Genomic DNA, 15,435 nt, shown 5'->3' with positions numbered 1-15,435 from the left:
GGATAAATAATATTGATAATAAATAATATTAATAACTTCGCACAGAGCGATCGCCAACACGGGTCAAGTTAAAGGCAAATCTGCGAAAGTATCTATGGCTGGTCCAGATGCAATGGACTTCCCAGAGTAATAGGACCGCGAATGTGCTACTAGGACAGGGACATATTCGTGGTTACAGTATAAATGAAAGAGCGTAAATGAAATACACTTCCTTTTGTTTAGAAATGTTCTTAAAAAGCACCTCGCAAGGAACAATACTCTGTTTTCTTTCATGTTTGCAGTTAGAAAACTAGTTGAAACAAGGTTATGCTAACAAATTAACAGCCAACACCTCTCATGAGAAGGGGTGTGAAGTCCCCTTCTGTTTTATCCCTTTTTTTCTGTTCACCCTGACCCCCCCCACCCCCACCACGAAGTCGATGGACCTGTGCAAGTGATTGTGACAATATTCGATTCATTGTTTGTGTTGAAAATAAACGCGTTTAAAGTGGAGCTACCTTTTATATATATATTATGCTTTTATGTGCAGAATCCTGGTGTGAAAATAGATTCCGGAATCCAGAGGAATTTCGCTGTAACCTTAACTTTACTGTATTTGAGAGAGAGTAATTTTCATACATATATTAAGGATTAATCAAACAAAAATTCCCAATATTTACAATTTTATTCTCATTAAAAATGCACAACTTGTTTTTTACAGTTTTGCCATAAGGATTCAATGAAAAATAGTGCTCTATAATAATAGAAACTTACACTGAAGACAAAAAGTCAGAAACATTATATTTACAGTAGGTTTTTCCTTATATATACAATCACATACAACAAAAAATATTTCCAATGCTCATAATCGAGAGGATATGAAATATATACAGAAATTAATATACAATCCCTATTAAACATTTTGGAAAAAAAAACTTCGAAAAAATATAAGACTAATTACAATATACATACATAACAGTATGAATTATGCAATGTAGCACATATAACAAAATGAAGTATAAAAACAAAAATGCCCCAACAATATAATAAATAAAATAATCTAACAACAAAAAGCAAAAAGGAAGATCATCTGCGATCCCCGGAGAGAAAATCCTGAGAATATTTTTTGTCGCCGATGAACATGGCCAGTTTCAAGATGGCGTCGACCATCGGCTCGTACAGGATTTCGTCCTCGCAGTCGTGCAGGTCCGCCGGTTCTGGAAGAGTGAGGGAGGAGGATTAGGGATTAGAGTGATCATTTAAGTGGAGGAGGATTAGTAATCGTAATGATTTTTATTTAATTTTTGTTTACTGTCTCATCTGACGTTTCTTCCGTGGCTTTCTATAAGTGGATAAAGCTAACAAAATTGGTTTAGGTGGGAAAGGATGTAGACTTTTTTCATTATTGTCAACCCCCTCCAAATCTACTTCTTAACCCCTAGAACCTCAAAGCTACAGATAACCCCAATTCCCCAAAATAGCATCCCTCCTATCCCTCCTTTCCCTCACTCCTCTCCCCTACAACTAACCTTCCCTCTCTCTCTCTCTCTCTTCCCCCCCCCCCTATAACTATCCATCCCCCTCCCCTTTCCTACAACCTTTCTCTTCCCTTCCTTTCTCCCTTCCCCTTTCCCTTTCCCTCCTTCCTTCCCTTCCCCTCCCCTCCCATTAAAAAAAAAAAAAAAAAACTCACCGAGCGTGTACTCGACGGTGTCACTGAAGAGCGAGGGCCTGTGCGAGCGGTGCAGCTGCATGGGCGCGACGCAGCGGATCTGCACCAGCGTGTCGAGCAGGTCGTGGGTGTGGGCGGGCTGGAGGGCGGGCGAGAACCGGCACACGATGTCCCTGGCGCTGATCCCCGGCCGCTCCATCACCAGGTTGAGCACGGCCCCCAGCAGGCGGTCCAGCACCCGCCGGTTCAGCGTGCCGTTCAGCCGGACCCACGGGCGCACCGCCACGCTGATCTGCTCGTAGTCGGACCTGCGGGGAGGGAGGGGGCGGGATGAGTGAGGGAGAGAGGGGGAGGGGTCAGTGAAGGAGAGAGGGGGAGGGGTCAGTGAGGGAGAGAGGGGGAGGGGTCAGTGAGGGGGAGAGGGAGAGGGGGAGGGGTCAGTGAGGGGGAGAGGGAGAGGGGGAGGGGTCAGTGAGGGAGGAAGGGGGCGAGGTCAATAAAGGAGGAAGGGAGCGGGGTCAGTGAGGGAGGAAGGGGGCGAGGTCAATAAAGGAGGAAGGGGGAGGGGTCAGTGAGGGAGGGAGGTGCAGAAGCGGGGTCAAAGAAGAGAAGAATGGGTAAGGAGATGAAAACGGAGAGAAGGTTGGGGGAATAAATGGAAAGGGAGAAAAGGTTAGAGGAAGAAATAGGAGGGAGGGAGAAGGAAGAATGAAGAATATGAAAAAGGAACCGAAAGTGGGAGGGAGAAAAGGGAGGAACAGACGGCAAACGCCACAGGAAAAAAATCGACAACCTTTCTCCACAAACCTACCAAAAAAAAAAAAAAAAAAACCTTCCTCCCACAACACGCAAAAACATACAATCACACAACCATCACCCCCCCCCCCCGACCCTGCCCAAGAAACCTCCCTCCCCTCAAAAAAAAAAGAAAAAAAAAAGAAAGAAAAAAAAAAAAAAAACTTACGTATCATGGTGCTGCTTGATCGTCCTCTCCATCTCCTTGGAAGCCTCCTCGTCCTTCCTGTACTTCCGCTTCCTCATGGCCAGGCAGGAGTGGATGTGGCGCACCGACGTCCCGCTGGTTTCCTCCGGGGCTTCTTGGTTTCCAGCTGAGGGGGGTGGAGGGGAGGGAAGGGAAGGGAAGGGGTTAGAGGTGAAGAAGGAGGGGAGGGGGAGAAGGATGGGGTGGGAAAGGAGGGAGGAAAGGGGTGGAAGGGGGAGGGAAGGAAAGGGAAGGGAAAAAAAAGTTTAATTTTCATTTAATTTCCTTCCTTTCATGCATGAAGACAAATATGCACTTGACTGGAAGGCGATAACTAGCTGAATGTAGCATGTCTGAGTAACCATGAAGTGCAGCTTCCCCTCCATAAATAAATAAATCTAAATACTTACATTTTTTACAGACTATTGCTGTATTTTGATCTACTACAGAACCACCAAAGATCTAGAACATGGGTGCCAAACTCAAAACCTTTCGCCCCACCAATTTTCATTTCAGTTCGTGTCTCGAGACCCTACAAAGGCATATACCTGGCTCCATGAGATTACGTACAGGCACCCAGTTTCAGTTCTTACTAACAAAGTTTATTTTATTTATTGAATTTTAGGTGTGCATTTTGATACCGTTAGTAGCACCAACTTATTTTTTTTTTTATCTCGCAAACTGAAACTTCCTTTCCTCTTCTCCGTGATAAAATAAATAAATAAATAATAATAATAATAAATAATAATAATAACCCCCCCCAAAATTTACCCTCATTCTTGACAGAAATCCTCTGCGACCGCCTTGCAGCCTTAGCCTCGTTCTTAGTTGCCTCGTCGTCGTTGACATTAGTACTTGTTTCTGCAACTGCTGCTGCTGTTGTTGTTTCTGTAATTGCTGCTGCTGTTGTTGTTTCTGTAATTGCTGCTGCTGTTGTTGTTTCTGTAATTGCTGCTGCTGTTGTTGTTTCTGTAATTGCTGCTGCTGTTGTTGTTTCTGTAATTGCTGCTGCTGCTGTTGTCTCTATCGCTGTCATTGACATCGAAAGCTTCTCTGAGATAGCACTGCCACTGACGTCTTCAAAGGTTTCTCCATTTTCGTTCTCGAGGGCTGAGGAGTCGATCGTAGTGCCATCTGGTGAGGAAAAAACGACATTACATAAGAAGAAAGGGGACTGAAGTAGCAAATGAGGGAATGGGAGAAAAAAAGTAAAAGAACAGGTGATTGTAGGTGAGAAAAAGACAAGATCATAGACAAGAAAAAAAGGGTAAGAAATTGGAAGCGAGGGAATGGGAGAAGAGAGAATAAAAGAAACCGTGATTGTGGGTGAAAATAAGAGAATAAGAGGTAGAAACAAGCGATCATAGGTACTGATACAAGTAGAAAATAAAAGCTGTCACTGTAGAAAATTATGGCAAAGGGAGTGTTGGTCTATTTCTTGTCTTTTCAGTACAATGAATGAAAGTTGAAAAATACAAATAGAAGAACTACATCTAAAAAGTTCAGCAATATCTACCAAAAACAAAAGAGACGAGTGGAAAAAAAAGAAAGAAAGAGAGAGAGAGAAAAAAAAAATCAACAAGAATTCACTCATTACTATAAACACAAAACGCTTTCTAAATTCAAAAATCACCTTGCAGATCAAATGAAGGTTCTCCTAAGCCCCCTGGAAGATATGATGACGTATGCGTGGTTTGATCTACAGTCATCTCTGAGTCTCCTTCTGTTGTCACGCCTTCTGTTGTGTCTAATGTTACATCTTCCGTTATGTCTAACTCTGCCATGTCTTCCGCTGTTACATCTTCCGTTATCACGTCTTCTATTGCTGCTTCTTCTGTTGCTGCATCTGCTGTTGCTGCATCTGCTATTGTTGCCTCTTCTGTTGCTATGTCTGCTGTTGCTGCCTCTTCTGTTGCTATGTCTGCTGTTGCTGCGTCTTCTGTTACTACACCATCTGTTGCCATGTTTTCCGTTATGTCTTCCACTGGCACGTTGCTTTCGTTCTGTACCTCCTGTTTGAGAATGAGAGAAGGGTGGTGTGGTTACTGTACACAATAGAGTTGGGAGAGAATTTATATAAGGTAATTTAAATCAATACAATATTTACACACACAAGCACACCCACTCACTCTCACATAAACACACACACACACACACACACACATACACACACACACACACACACACACACACACACACACACACACACACACACACACACACACACACACACACACACACACACACATCCAACCCCCACCCCCACCCCCAACACCACCCCCACCCCCACCCCAACACCAATAAAGAAACAAACAAACAAAATGAAAAACAGAATATCCTAATCAATCCGTACCATAACTTCTCCGCTCTGCTCCCCATTCTCCACTTCGTCCAATTTCCCTTCATCCTCGTTATTCTTGCCCGTTTCCGCCTCCTTTTCCGGGTTGTTCAGGTTCATCTTGTACACGCCTTGGAGTTTCACGCTCTGTCTATTTCCTCTGAAGGCGCGAAAGGGGGAGTCATCATTATGGGGTAAGGAGACTGGAGGATGGATAGTCAAATAGGCAGATGGGTGGATGGGTAGGTGGATGGGTAGGTGGATGGGTGAGTGGAAGTGGATGAGGAAGTAGGTGGATGGATGGATATATGGATTAGTAGATAAGGTAGAAGGAAGGAAGGAAGGAAGGATGGGTAGATAGATGAATAAAAGAAAGGAAAGGAGGGAATGAGGGAATAATAGATTGATGGATAGAGAGAAAGTCACAAAGATAGATAGATATAAACAGACAGACAGATTGATTGACAGACAAATAAAATGATAGAGAAGCAATTGGAAAAGCATACATATATGGAGATATAAACAAATGTAGATCAATGGAAAGACAAACCTTGTAATTTTTCTGGTGTAAATGAACTTCTACTACTACTACTTATACTATAACTACTACTACAACTACAATTACTTCTACTACTACTACTACTACTTCTACTATAACTACTACTACAACTACAATTAATTCTACTACTACTACTACAACTACAATTACTTCTACTACTACTATTACTACAACTACAATTACTTCTACTACTACTACAACTACAATTACTTCTACTACTACTACTACTACTACTACTACTACTACTACTAATACTACAACAACAATTACTTCTATTATAACTACTACTACATCTACAATTACTACTACTTCTATTATAACTACTACTACAACTACAATTACTTCTGTTACTACTACTACTACTACTACTACTACTACTACTACTACTACTACTACTACTACTACTACTACTTCTTCTACTTCTACCACTACCGCACCGAAAACAAATACCTAAACCACAATACAAAAACCAATAAAACATAACGCACGACCCACCTTGTAATCTTATTGGTGTGAATGAGCCAGGGCTTAGTGTACGCCATGGTGACCCACCGAACCAGCGCCACGCCCACCCGCAGCACCAGCCTGGCCTCCTCCATGCGGTAGAGGATGTAGCTGACCGGCCAGGGGCAGTGCTGGTTATACCTCTCCTGCGGAAGGGGTGGGAGTTGAAAGAAATTGTATGTGACATTGATGATGAAGATGATGAAGTGAGTGTGAAAAAGGTGAATGGACGATGCTGTAATATCAACAGTTATTAGGTGAATGGAAATGATGATAATAATGATGATAAAAATAATAATAATAATAACAATAATAATAACAATAACAATAATGATAATAAACAATAATAAGACCAAAATAAGAATATGAACCACTTGATAATTATTACTACAAATAAAAAACAAAATACAATCCTAGTGATTAGATTCCTATTTGTCTGTATTTGTGTCCAGGCAAGTTATCAAGTACGATACTAGATTATGCTGTACAGTATATATGTGTGAGAGTGCATAGTATTCATATATAAAATGCATATATGGACATCCCTTCAATCCATTAAATGTTGTCTGGTGGATTATATGATCCTCTGTTTTTCAAAAATCTATACATGATCTGTTTTCTTCTGTTTCTGTCCATCCCCCCACCATTTCCATTTCATCACATTCCTTTTCTTTAAATAATCTTTTTATGCTTAAATAATTCTTGCAAATAAGGACTATCAACTCAAAGAGGGTTTTCTTTTATGGTTAATTCTTTTAATAGCTTTGAGAGGGTAGAAACATATGCTCACACAACCCATGGTATAATGCCATCAGTATACTATATTGATTGATTTTTTAGTGCTTAACTTAAACAAATAGTGTGGGATGTCTGTATATACTTCTGTGTACTGTACACTCTTTAAATATACTAGACTGCTCAGATAACACTAACACAAATGCACAAGCATACAAACAATGAGAAACACAAATACAAACATATCATCCAGCTCTACATGTAACCATGCACAATAAAATACATTTAGGCCACATGTACACACATATCCATTATACACCGTACATACCTTGAGCTCGCAGATAGATGCCCCGACCTCCCTGCGCGAGTGGATGTACTCAAACACCTCCTTTACAGAATCCACGAATTCCTCTGCCTCACCCTCCTCTCGCCACTTGTTCGCGACGTCCTCCAACGGGTTCCATATCTCCAGCGTTACCCTGTGGGGGCCGGGGAGGTGAAGTGTGGTTAGGACTATACAGGAAGAGAGAGAGAGAGAAAGAGACTGAGATAGAAATAAAATGGAAGAGGAATTAAAAATTGGGAGAAGGATAGAAAGAGGGATGGAAAGCGGGAAAGGCATAGAAAGGTAGAGAGGGAGAACAATATGAATGGAGAGGAGAAGCAGTGGGAGATAAAGGGAGAATACTGACAGACACAGGCTGAGAAAGAGAGGGAACAAGACAACATAAGTAAGCCTGAGAAAATCAGAGAGATCTAGCAAAAGAGAATAAAAAAAAAGAAACACAGAACTAGAGAGAAAGAGAAAAGAAACCAGAGACACAGAGGCACAGAACAAGAGAGCCAGAGAGGCCACCCCTTACTCACCTCCTCCTTTTCTCCAAAGCCTCTGCAACCACACTCTTGGGGAGGGGTAGCAGGAGGTTATCCACAGCCTCAAGGTCATCCCTCGCAATGGCCTCATCCACCTCCTCCTGCAGGTCCGGTGGTGCTCGGAGGCGGATGGTGATGTCGCAGGCGTTGACCACGAGGTGCTCCTGGGCGTGCTGGATGTTGATCTGGTCCACCTCTGCCAGGGTCAGCTGGTCTCGCATCATGTACAGGCCCAGACGGGAAGCCGAGGACTGGCTTTTATTTTGCTGATGGAGGGAAATAGATTGGGAAGTAGAGCGAATGGTTAACAATAGATTATCTGGGAAATGCTTAGCAGATTTCTCTGATGACTTGGCTACCTTTCCTCTAGAGGGGGATTAAATCAACCTAATTCTGGGTATATTCTGATAAGACTATGACTACAGAAAAAATATGGTTCACTTGTAAATTGAATTTAGTTTACAATATTCAAGATTTTATCATGATCACTTTGATAACATAAAAAAAAAAAAAAAAAAAAAAAAACAATATTAGACTAGTGCAAAACAATAACAGTAAGCCTTACAGATGTGCTGGTGATATCAACATCATCGCCTTCAAGTGATGATGCATCCCCTAATGGGTTGCTGTCCTCTGTCCCTTGCAATGGGTTCTCTGGTTCCTCCACAGTTTTATTTCCCATCTCTTCTGCAGATGGTTCCTCCACATCTTCATTTCCCATCTCTTCTGCTGATGGTTCCTCCACAGTTTTATTTCCCATCTCTTCTGCAGATGGTTCCTCCACAGCTTCATTTCCCATCTCTTCCACAGATGGTTCCTCCACAGCTTCATTTCCCGCATCTTCCGCAGATGGTTTCTCCACAGCTTCGTTTTCCATCTCTTCCGCAGGTCCTGTGGTGTCCCTGGGTGTCTTGGCATTCTCCTCAGTAGTATCTGGCTGGGCCAGTTGTTCCTCCATGACAGCTGCTGTTGCACTGTCTTCATTTGTCTGATCAAGCAATGGTGATGAGGGTGTCATTGTCCCTTCCTCTTCATTGCCTCCTTCTTCATGTCTTGCCTTTTTTACAGGTTCTTCTTCCTTCGAAAGTGCTTTTCTTTTACCTCCTTCTACCTTTGCAGCTGCAACAGTGCTTTCTTCACCTGAAGCTTTTAACTTGGCCTCCTCCTTGAGTCTCTCCTTGACAACATGAGTGCCCTTGGTTCCAGGTTTGACATCGTCTCTGGCCTCCTCGCTGTAAGAGTGTGCCATGTCGTAGCTCCCCAGGGAGTCGCCTACCTCTTTACCAGCCATTTGTGAATGGGATGAGAACCGCCGCAAGAGGGATTGGTGCTGGTCCTCCATTAAGCGTTGCTGCTGGTCCATCATAATGATCTGCTCTGGGATGATGATGTCGAAGATGATTCGTTTGGTGGCCAGAAGGGCAACAATGGTGGCACAGTAGCCGCCCTCATGTAGGATCACCACTGGAACGCCCTCCTCTTGGAATCCACTGCCAATGTCCATGCTGCCGATCACTTGCTCATCCTTGAGTGAAGCAGATGCAGGATCCAGAGCAGGCTTGTCAGCAGTGTTGCCTGTGACATCAACCTCCTCCTCTGCAGGGAGACAGCCCTCTGTCAGACTCTGCTTGTAACTCACGTTCTCAATAATGGCTTTATGCTTCTTTGTGATCAGCTGTTTCAGCATCTGCCATGCCTGGCTGTAGATTTCATACTGGTACTGAAATGAAGAATTAAGTAACAGGTCAAAAGTCATTGTAAAATTAATCATGAACTTGAGTCTTTAACTTTAGTCAACTGATTATAAATCAGATGAGAAAAGAGATAATGTAACAACAGGGCAGAAAAAGAAAATGGGAGAGAGAGCAAGAGTAAATACATAATAGAAAACAAATTAACCAAACCAAGCTAAACTAGCCCAACAAGAAACATCACGAAAACAAACAAGATACAAGTATATCTTCAGACCCCACTCACCTTGAAATTAAAGACATGATGATATGTGACAGACAGCTGGAAAGGGGAGGTGGATAGTGGCAGGCAAGTCTGCGCCACCTGCGACCTATTATAACATTTCTTGTAGCTGATCATCTGGTCTTGCCGCATACGGGTTAGAACTGCATTGAGGAGTGCCTGGGGGTACTGCTGGTATGCGAGGTACAGCTGATACGCATATGATTCCCTGTCGTGCTTGGAGCAAAGTGAACTCTGAGGGGGTAGAACAGATATCAATGGTAGATATTTAAAAGGAAAATATATACAGTTAGTTCAGTTTTTTCAAATAGTTTTTCTTTCTGATCAAGGCTATCTCAAGTGGATACTATTTTGTATTTATAATCACATAAACACACAGAAATAATCACCTAAAATGTAATCAGTGTATATCAGATATAGTGTATATATAAATATAGTATATCAAAACAGATTTCTTAATGGCCTAAATATAATCCAAGTGAAGAATATTTGTCCACAAACTTTCCTATATAACAGCTGATTGGTATATACAATAAAATTATATGCTTTTCTTTTTTCCATAGTAAATATGTTTAAATTGGCATACAAACAGTAAAAACACTTCAAACAAAAACATTTAGCAAAAAATGTATATTGTTTACAGCCTACGATTAAAAAAATTAATGTGCTTTTTTTCTGTCTCTCTCTCTCTCTCTCTCTCTCTCTCTCTCTCTCTCTCTCTCTCTCTCTCTCTCTCTCTCTCTCTCTCTCTCTCTCTCTCTCTCTCTCTCTCACACACTCTTTCTCTCACACACTCTCTCTCTCACACACTCTTTCTCTCACACACTCTTTCTCTCACACACTCTTTCTCTCACACACTCTTTCTCTCACACACTCTTACTCTCACACACTCTTACTCTCACACACTCTTACTCTCACACACTCTTACTCTCACACACTCTCTCACACACTCTTTCTCTCTTACACTCTTTCTCTTACACACACACACACACAGACACACACACACACACACACACACACACACACACACACACACACACACACTCACTCACTCACTCACTCACTCACTCACTCACTCACTCACTCACTCACTCACTCACTCACTCACTCACTCACTCACTCACTCACTCACTCACTCACTCACTCACTCACTCACTCACTCACTCACTCACTCACTCTCTCTCTCCATTATAAACTCACTTTTCTCTCTCCCATCCCATTATTCTTTCTCAAACACACAAATACCCACAAGTACCCACTACAAATACTTACATAGATAAGTGTATTGACAATATGGAAATCAATATCCGACACATTGACGACTGGGCGGAACTTGAGTTTGTTGCGGAGTGAGGACGAGGCCATGATGATGCGGAAACGCTGGTGGAACTCTTCAATAGAGGGCGGCAGGTCAGGACACTGTCGCGACTCACTTGATGCGAACTTCACCACCAGCCGCTGCATGAGGGCACGGAACATAGTCGCATACACACTCTCGATGTTCTTCTTGTTGCGGGGCACCCGTGGACTCTACATGGAGGAGATTGTATTCATATGTATTCCTATAGGGAGATTGTATTCATATGTACTATAAAAATATTCAACTCTCTTATTTACTTTTTCTTTTATAATGTTTTACCACAAGTCAATCAAATACATCAGTTAATATAGCACCAAGAAAAACTGTAGTAACAATAACAATGGAAAGTAAGGAGAGACTAAAGAAAATGGAAAACAAAGGAAACAAGAGAGAAAATAAATCAAAATGACAATACCAAGTAACACCATAAAAAATAGATATATAAAAAAATAAATAAAAATAAAAGAGTAATTACCCAAACCCTCCAACCCACCAAACACACCTTAAAATCCGCCACAATGCCGGGATCCTGGCGCACCTCCTCTAGGAAGATGGCCACGTTATCCTCTGTCGTTGGATTCTTCATGATGTAGTTGATTCTCCTTTGGCAGGCACGCGACGTCTTGTTCAAAGACTCTGGAAACCGTTCGTGGAGCATATCTCTTACAAGACTGAAGGTGATCATCTGGCTTCGGATGTTTGGGAAGAGGAAACAAGAGGCCACCTTGCACAACAGGAGGAACGAGTCTTCGGCAGAGGACCAGTCGACTCGTCTGGGGCCAGGACGGGAGAAAGAATTAGAATGGTGATTGAGTGAGTGTGGGAAGCAAAGGGGTATGTGGGGAGAGGTGGATGGAGAAGGGGGAGTGGGGGGGGATGAGGGGAGAGGTGGATAGAGAAGGGGGAGTGGGGGGATAAAGGGGGATATTAGGATAAGGAGAAGGGTTAAGAGAAAGGTAAGGAAGAGAGAGAGGAAGAATGGGAGCGAGAGATAGACAAAGTGATAGACATAGACAAATAACAATATTAGCAATGTTCTTAAGACTAATTTCTTCCTGATCTTTGTTATCACTATTATAGATTTTAAGTGAAACTCCCCTTTCTCTTGGCTCCAAACACAGACTTTATAAACAGACTCACAGCTTATTCATCCTTCGGAGGGCTGCACGATCTTCTTCGTCATAGTAAGGCTTCTTGGGAGACTTTTTGCGCATTTTGAGTTCCCGTTGATAACTGGCTGGCCTGTTGCTCTTGCCCTGCCGTCCGCTTCGCTTCAATCTGCAAGAAAATAGGAGAGATAAATGATGCAATAATAAGAAGGGAATAAAAAATATACATATTTTTTTATAAAGCCTATTTTCTTATGGTATAAAATTTTTCAAGATTTTTAACAAACATTAATTTTTCATGGCTTGTTTTTTAAAAAGTAAAGGTTAACATTGTAAATTAACAACACATGTCCAGTGTGTTGTTTAATATGTTTGAGTTTCATATTCTAGATATAATTTCATTTTAACACAAATAAATATATTAATATATATACATATATATATATACTTATATAAAAATGGAAATTACAGAAATAATAAAGGAAATTAATACTTTATAATATTTCCTTTCCCACACAGATATGTTCACATGTGGAACAGTAACAGAACAAATCAAAAGAAATATAAAAATCAATAAAGCTGTAAAATTAACTCCCCAAAATTTTGAATTACCTGCCCCATAAAAAGCTGACATATCTCCAATAACAAAAAAGACCTTACTTGACAGGAGGAGTCTCAGTCTCCGGTGTTGATACGCCGTCTCTCTTGCGTTTGCGTCCCCGTGGAGCACGAGGAACCATACCCACAGGGATCTCCAGGGTCTTGCCATCAGTCCCCATGCGAGGCTACAGAAAGTGAGGAAAATGATGGTTATGTTTGGGAAGGCATTTTTTTAAACATTCAATTCAATTTGTATGAAACTGTGTTTTAGGCCAATCTTGTTAAAGTTCTATTCTATTCATATTGCATTACATTTTTTTTTTCTTTCATCTGATTACTATTATATATATTTTTTTATTACTGTATTTTCTGACATTCACCCCATCAGCTTAAACAGAACTTTGCTTTAAATCAAGATATGTGATGTAAAGTCTCTTCTGTAGTTGGTCAATTGTGACAAACAGTTTGAATTGTAAGTTCAGAGACAAAATTTTTGTGCATGTCAGCCTAAAATCCAATGAATCTTTGTGGCACCAGGTTTCCTATGCTTATCATACACTGGACATGCAAACAGTGATGGAGGATGATACCTGTATATTTTACATTGATCCATTACACAGTGCATCCAATTAAATAAATGAAAAAATAATCACTATTTGATGGTCTTCACAAGTATCATATATGCCATAATATTTTTCCTCTATTTCTCTCTACCACACTTTATTCCCATATTTCTCTTCCTCTCCCCCTCTCTCTCTTCCCTTCACCCACTCTCAATCCACCCAAAATCCCCTCCATACCTTATAAACTGACAGTTTGACATTCCTCAAACCAGCCAGTCGGGGCTTGGCTGATGTGTTATCAGTTGAGGGGTGTGTGGTGTTCATCAAGTACTGCGTGTACGAGATTGTCCCTTCATAAGTGGCCCTCTCCCCACCCTCAGTGTTGGGAGGCAGAAGTGCTGAGGGTCTTGCCGAAGCTGAGTGACCTGAGTTCGAGGACCAGTTGCGCTTCAGATGGGCAAACATGGCCGAATCGAGTCCTCCTGCCCCTCGACCATCACCTGGGATGCTGCCGTTGTCTCTGTCAGAGAAGGGAGCATATTGCAAAATATATTCTGTAACATTTTATGGTAATGTCTCTCCATGGTAATATTTCTTAAGTGAACTTTTTTTTTTGTCAGATGACCATTCATTGCAATGACTACTAATGTTAAACATTTCCATCACAATAATTTAATGATCATTGGGATCCCTGGGCAAAATTACTTAATTCTGGGTCTCAGGAGGAGAAGAGAGAAGAAAACAAAGGAGAGAGGAGAAGAGAACAGACGGAAAGAGGAGGGAAGAGAAGAGAAGTAAAAGAAAGAGAATAAAGAATTGAATTGAATAAAAATGAAGTAAAGAGACAAGACTGGAAAGATAATAAACAAAAAAAGACTCTGGGTACCTTGCTGGAGCCTCTTCTGTACTGCGTGGAGTGAGTGACTCAATGATCTGAGGTTTGCGGTCCAAAATCTGTATTGTAATTTTCTTCCCTTGCATGCAGTTGTGGCCACCAAGAGGTGTGTGCATTGAGATGGTCCACATATCATACCTGGAATGATAACATAGTTTTAATAAGGTCTATAAATATCTACTGTTACCATATGTATGATCCTTTTGGTATCTAATCATTAACTACTACAGACAGAAAAATTTACTGACAAACAAATCCAAAACAAAAGAAGAAAAAAAAGAAAGATAAATTAAGAAAACACATGAACTAACAATTACAACAACAAAAGCAACAACAATAAAAATACCTAGCCTAAACACCTAAACACTCACCAGTACTGAAGCACATCCTGTAAGCAAGAGAAGAAGTATTCCTTCCGGACATATTCCTTGTCAGCTGAGATCTGGTGGTATCCGGGACCCGAAGTGGTTGTGTCGATGAGGCTGGCATGACGGTTGACGTAGATGAACACCTGGTCCTTTTCCTTCATAATCTGGTGGCCGTACTGGAGCAGGCCTGGAGGGAGTGAGTGTGAAGTGAGTAAGGGTATTTTGACAAGGTACTTGTACAGAGAAGATTATCGTTACAGTATATGTACACATATAGCTCTGGGTAATGAGATTTGGAGATCAAGAATAAATTAAAGATGATATATGTAGGAAATGGATGTTTAGAGAATATAACATCTATATTCATCATGCCTTAGTAGAGCACTTGCTTTTTATTAATCAAAATATTTTCTTCATGCATTACATGGAAAAAACATATTGACACTAAATAGGTGATCTTGTACGTCCTACCTACCCACATAACACAAGCGATTGATCAGGTCAATCACGTAAGTAACATAACGCCTTCCCTGTAGCAGGGCCTGGCGGAGGTGCGGTGGGAGGTATTTCACCAGCAGGTTTCTCTTGATGGGGTGGTTCATGAAGGCATCGATCTCACTCGAGTAATGGCAGATACTGACCAGACGGACAAAGATACAAAGGGGCAGCCGCAGCAGCACGTCGCACACAAAGGCCCAGCCACTCTCCGAGTTCATGTGATTTGGCAATGGTGGGATGAACATTCTGGAAGACAAAACATTCAATAATATCTGTATCTCTACACATGTTTGTAAATATATATCACAATGAAGTTAGGGGAAAATTAATAAACATTATAATCCCATTACTGACAATTTTTCTCTTTGAACCTTTTGTTGAGTTTGCTTACATAATAGACTAAACATTCTTTTTGACATAGCACTC

General features: G+C 41.4%; 1 protein-coding gene across 4 annotated transcripts in view; it reads right to left on the bottom strand.

The window, feature by feature from the left end:
• Nucleotides 1–654: 654 nt before the first annotated feature.
• LOC113804470 (general transcription factor 3C polypeptide 1) overlaps nt 655–15,435 on the bottom strand; it is a 29,256-nt gene continuing 14,475 nt past the window's right edge. For 2 of the 4 annotated variants that reach the window (XM_070116300.1, XM_070116303.1), the window contains 20 exons: nt 14,987–15,255; nt 14,515–14,698; nt 14,135–14,281; nt 13,486–13,768; nt 12,746–12,870; nt 12,117–12,254; nt 11,479–11,749; nt 10,889–11,146; nt 9,620–9,850; nt 8,208–9,362; nt 7,637–7,908; nt 7,098–7,248; nt 6,026–6,180; nt 4,987–5,131; nt 4,267–4,645; nt 3,648–3,767; nt 3,405–3,566; nt 2,616–2,760; nt 1,673–1,959; nt 655–1,196 (listed from right to left, as the gene is read on the bottom strand). In XM_070116300.1, coding sequence (XP_069972401.1) covers nt 1,066–1,196; nt 1,673–1,959; nt 2,616–2,760; nt 3,405–3,566; nt 3,648–3,767; nt 4,267–4,645; nt 4,987–5,131; nt 6,026–6,180; nt 7,098–7,248; nt 7,637–7,908; nt 8,208–9,362; nt 9,620–9,850; nt 10,889–11,146; nt 11,479–11,749; nt 12,117–12,254; nt 12,746–12,870; nt 13,486–13,768; nt 14,135–14,281; nt 14,515–14,698; nt 14,987–15,255 — 5,008 coding nt within the window. In that variant the 3' untranslated portion in view covers nt 655–1,065. Of the gene's footprint in view, nt 1,197–1,672; nt 1,960–2,615; nt 2,761–3,404; nt 3,567–3,617; nt 3,768–4,266; nt 4,646–4,986; nt 5,132–6,025; nt 6,181–7,097; nt 7,249–7,636; nt 7,909–8,207; nt 9,363–9,619; nt 9,851–10,888; nt 11,147–11,478; nt 11,750–12,116; nt 12,255–12,745; nt 12,871–13,485; nt 13,769–14,134; nt 14,282–14,514; nt 14,699–14,986; nt 15,256–15,435 lie in introns of all 4 variants that reach the window. The other 2 variants (XM_070116302.1, XM_070116301.1) reach the window with 2 other exon arrangements.

The sequence above is a fragment of the Penaeus vannamei genome, chromosome 38 (assembly GCF_042767895.1).
Source record: "Penaeus vannamei isolate JL-2024 chromosome 38, ASM4276789v1, whole genome shotgun sequence".
NCBI lineage: Eukaryota > Metazoa > Arthropoda > Malacostraca > Decapoda > Penaeidae > Penaeus > Penaeus vannamei.
The sequence above is the reverse complement of the archived record's forward strand: the minus strand, read 5'-3'. Positions and strand labels throughout refer to the sequence as shown.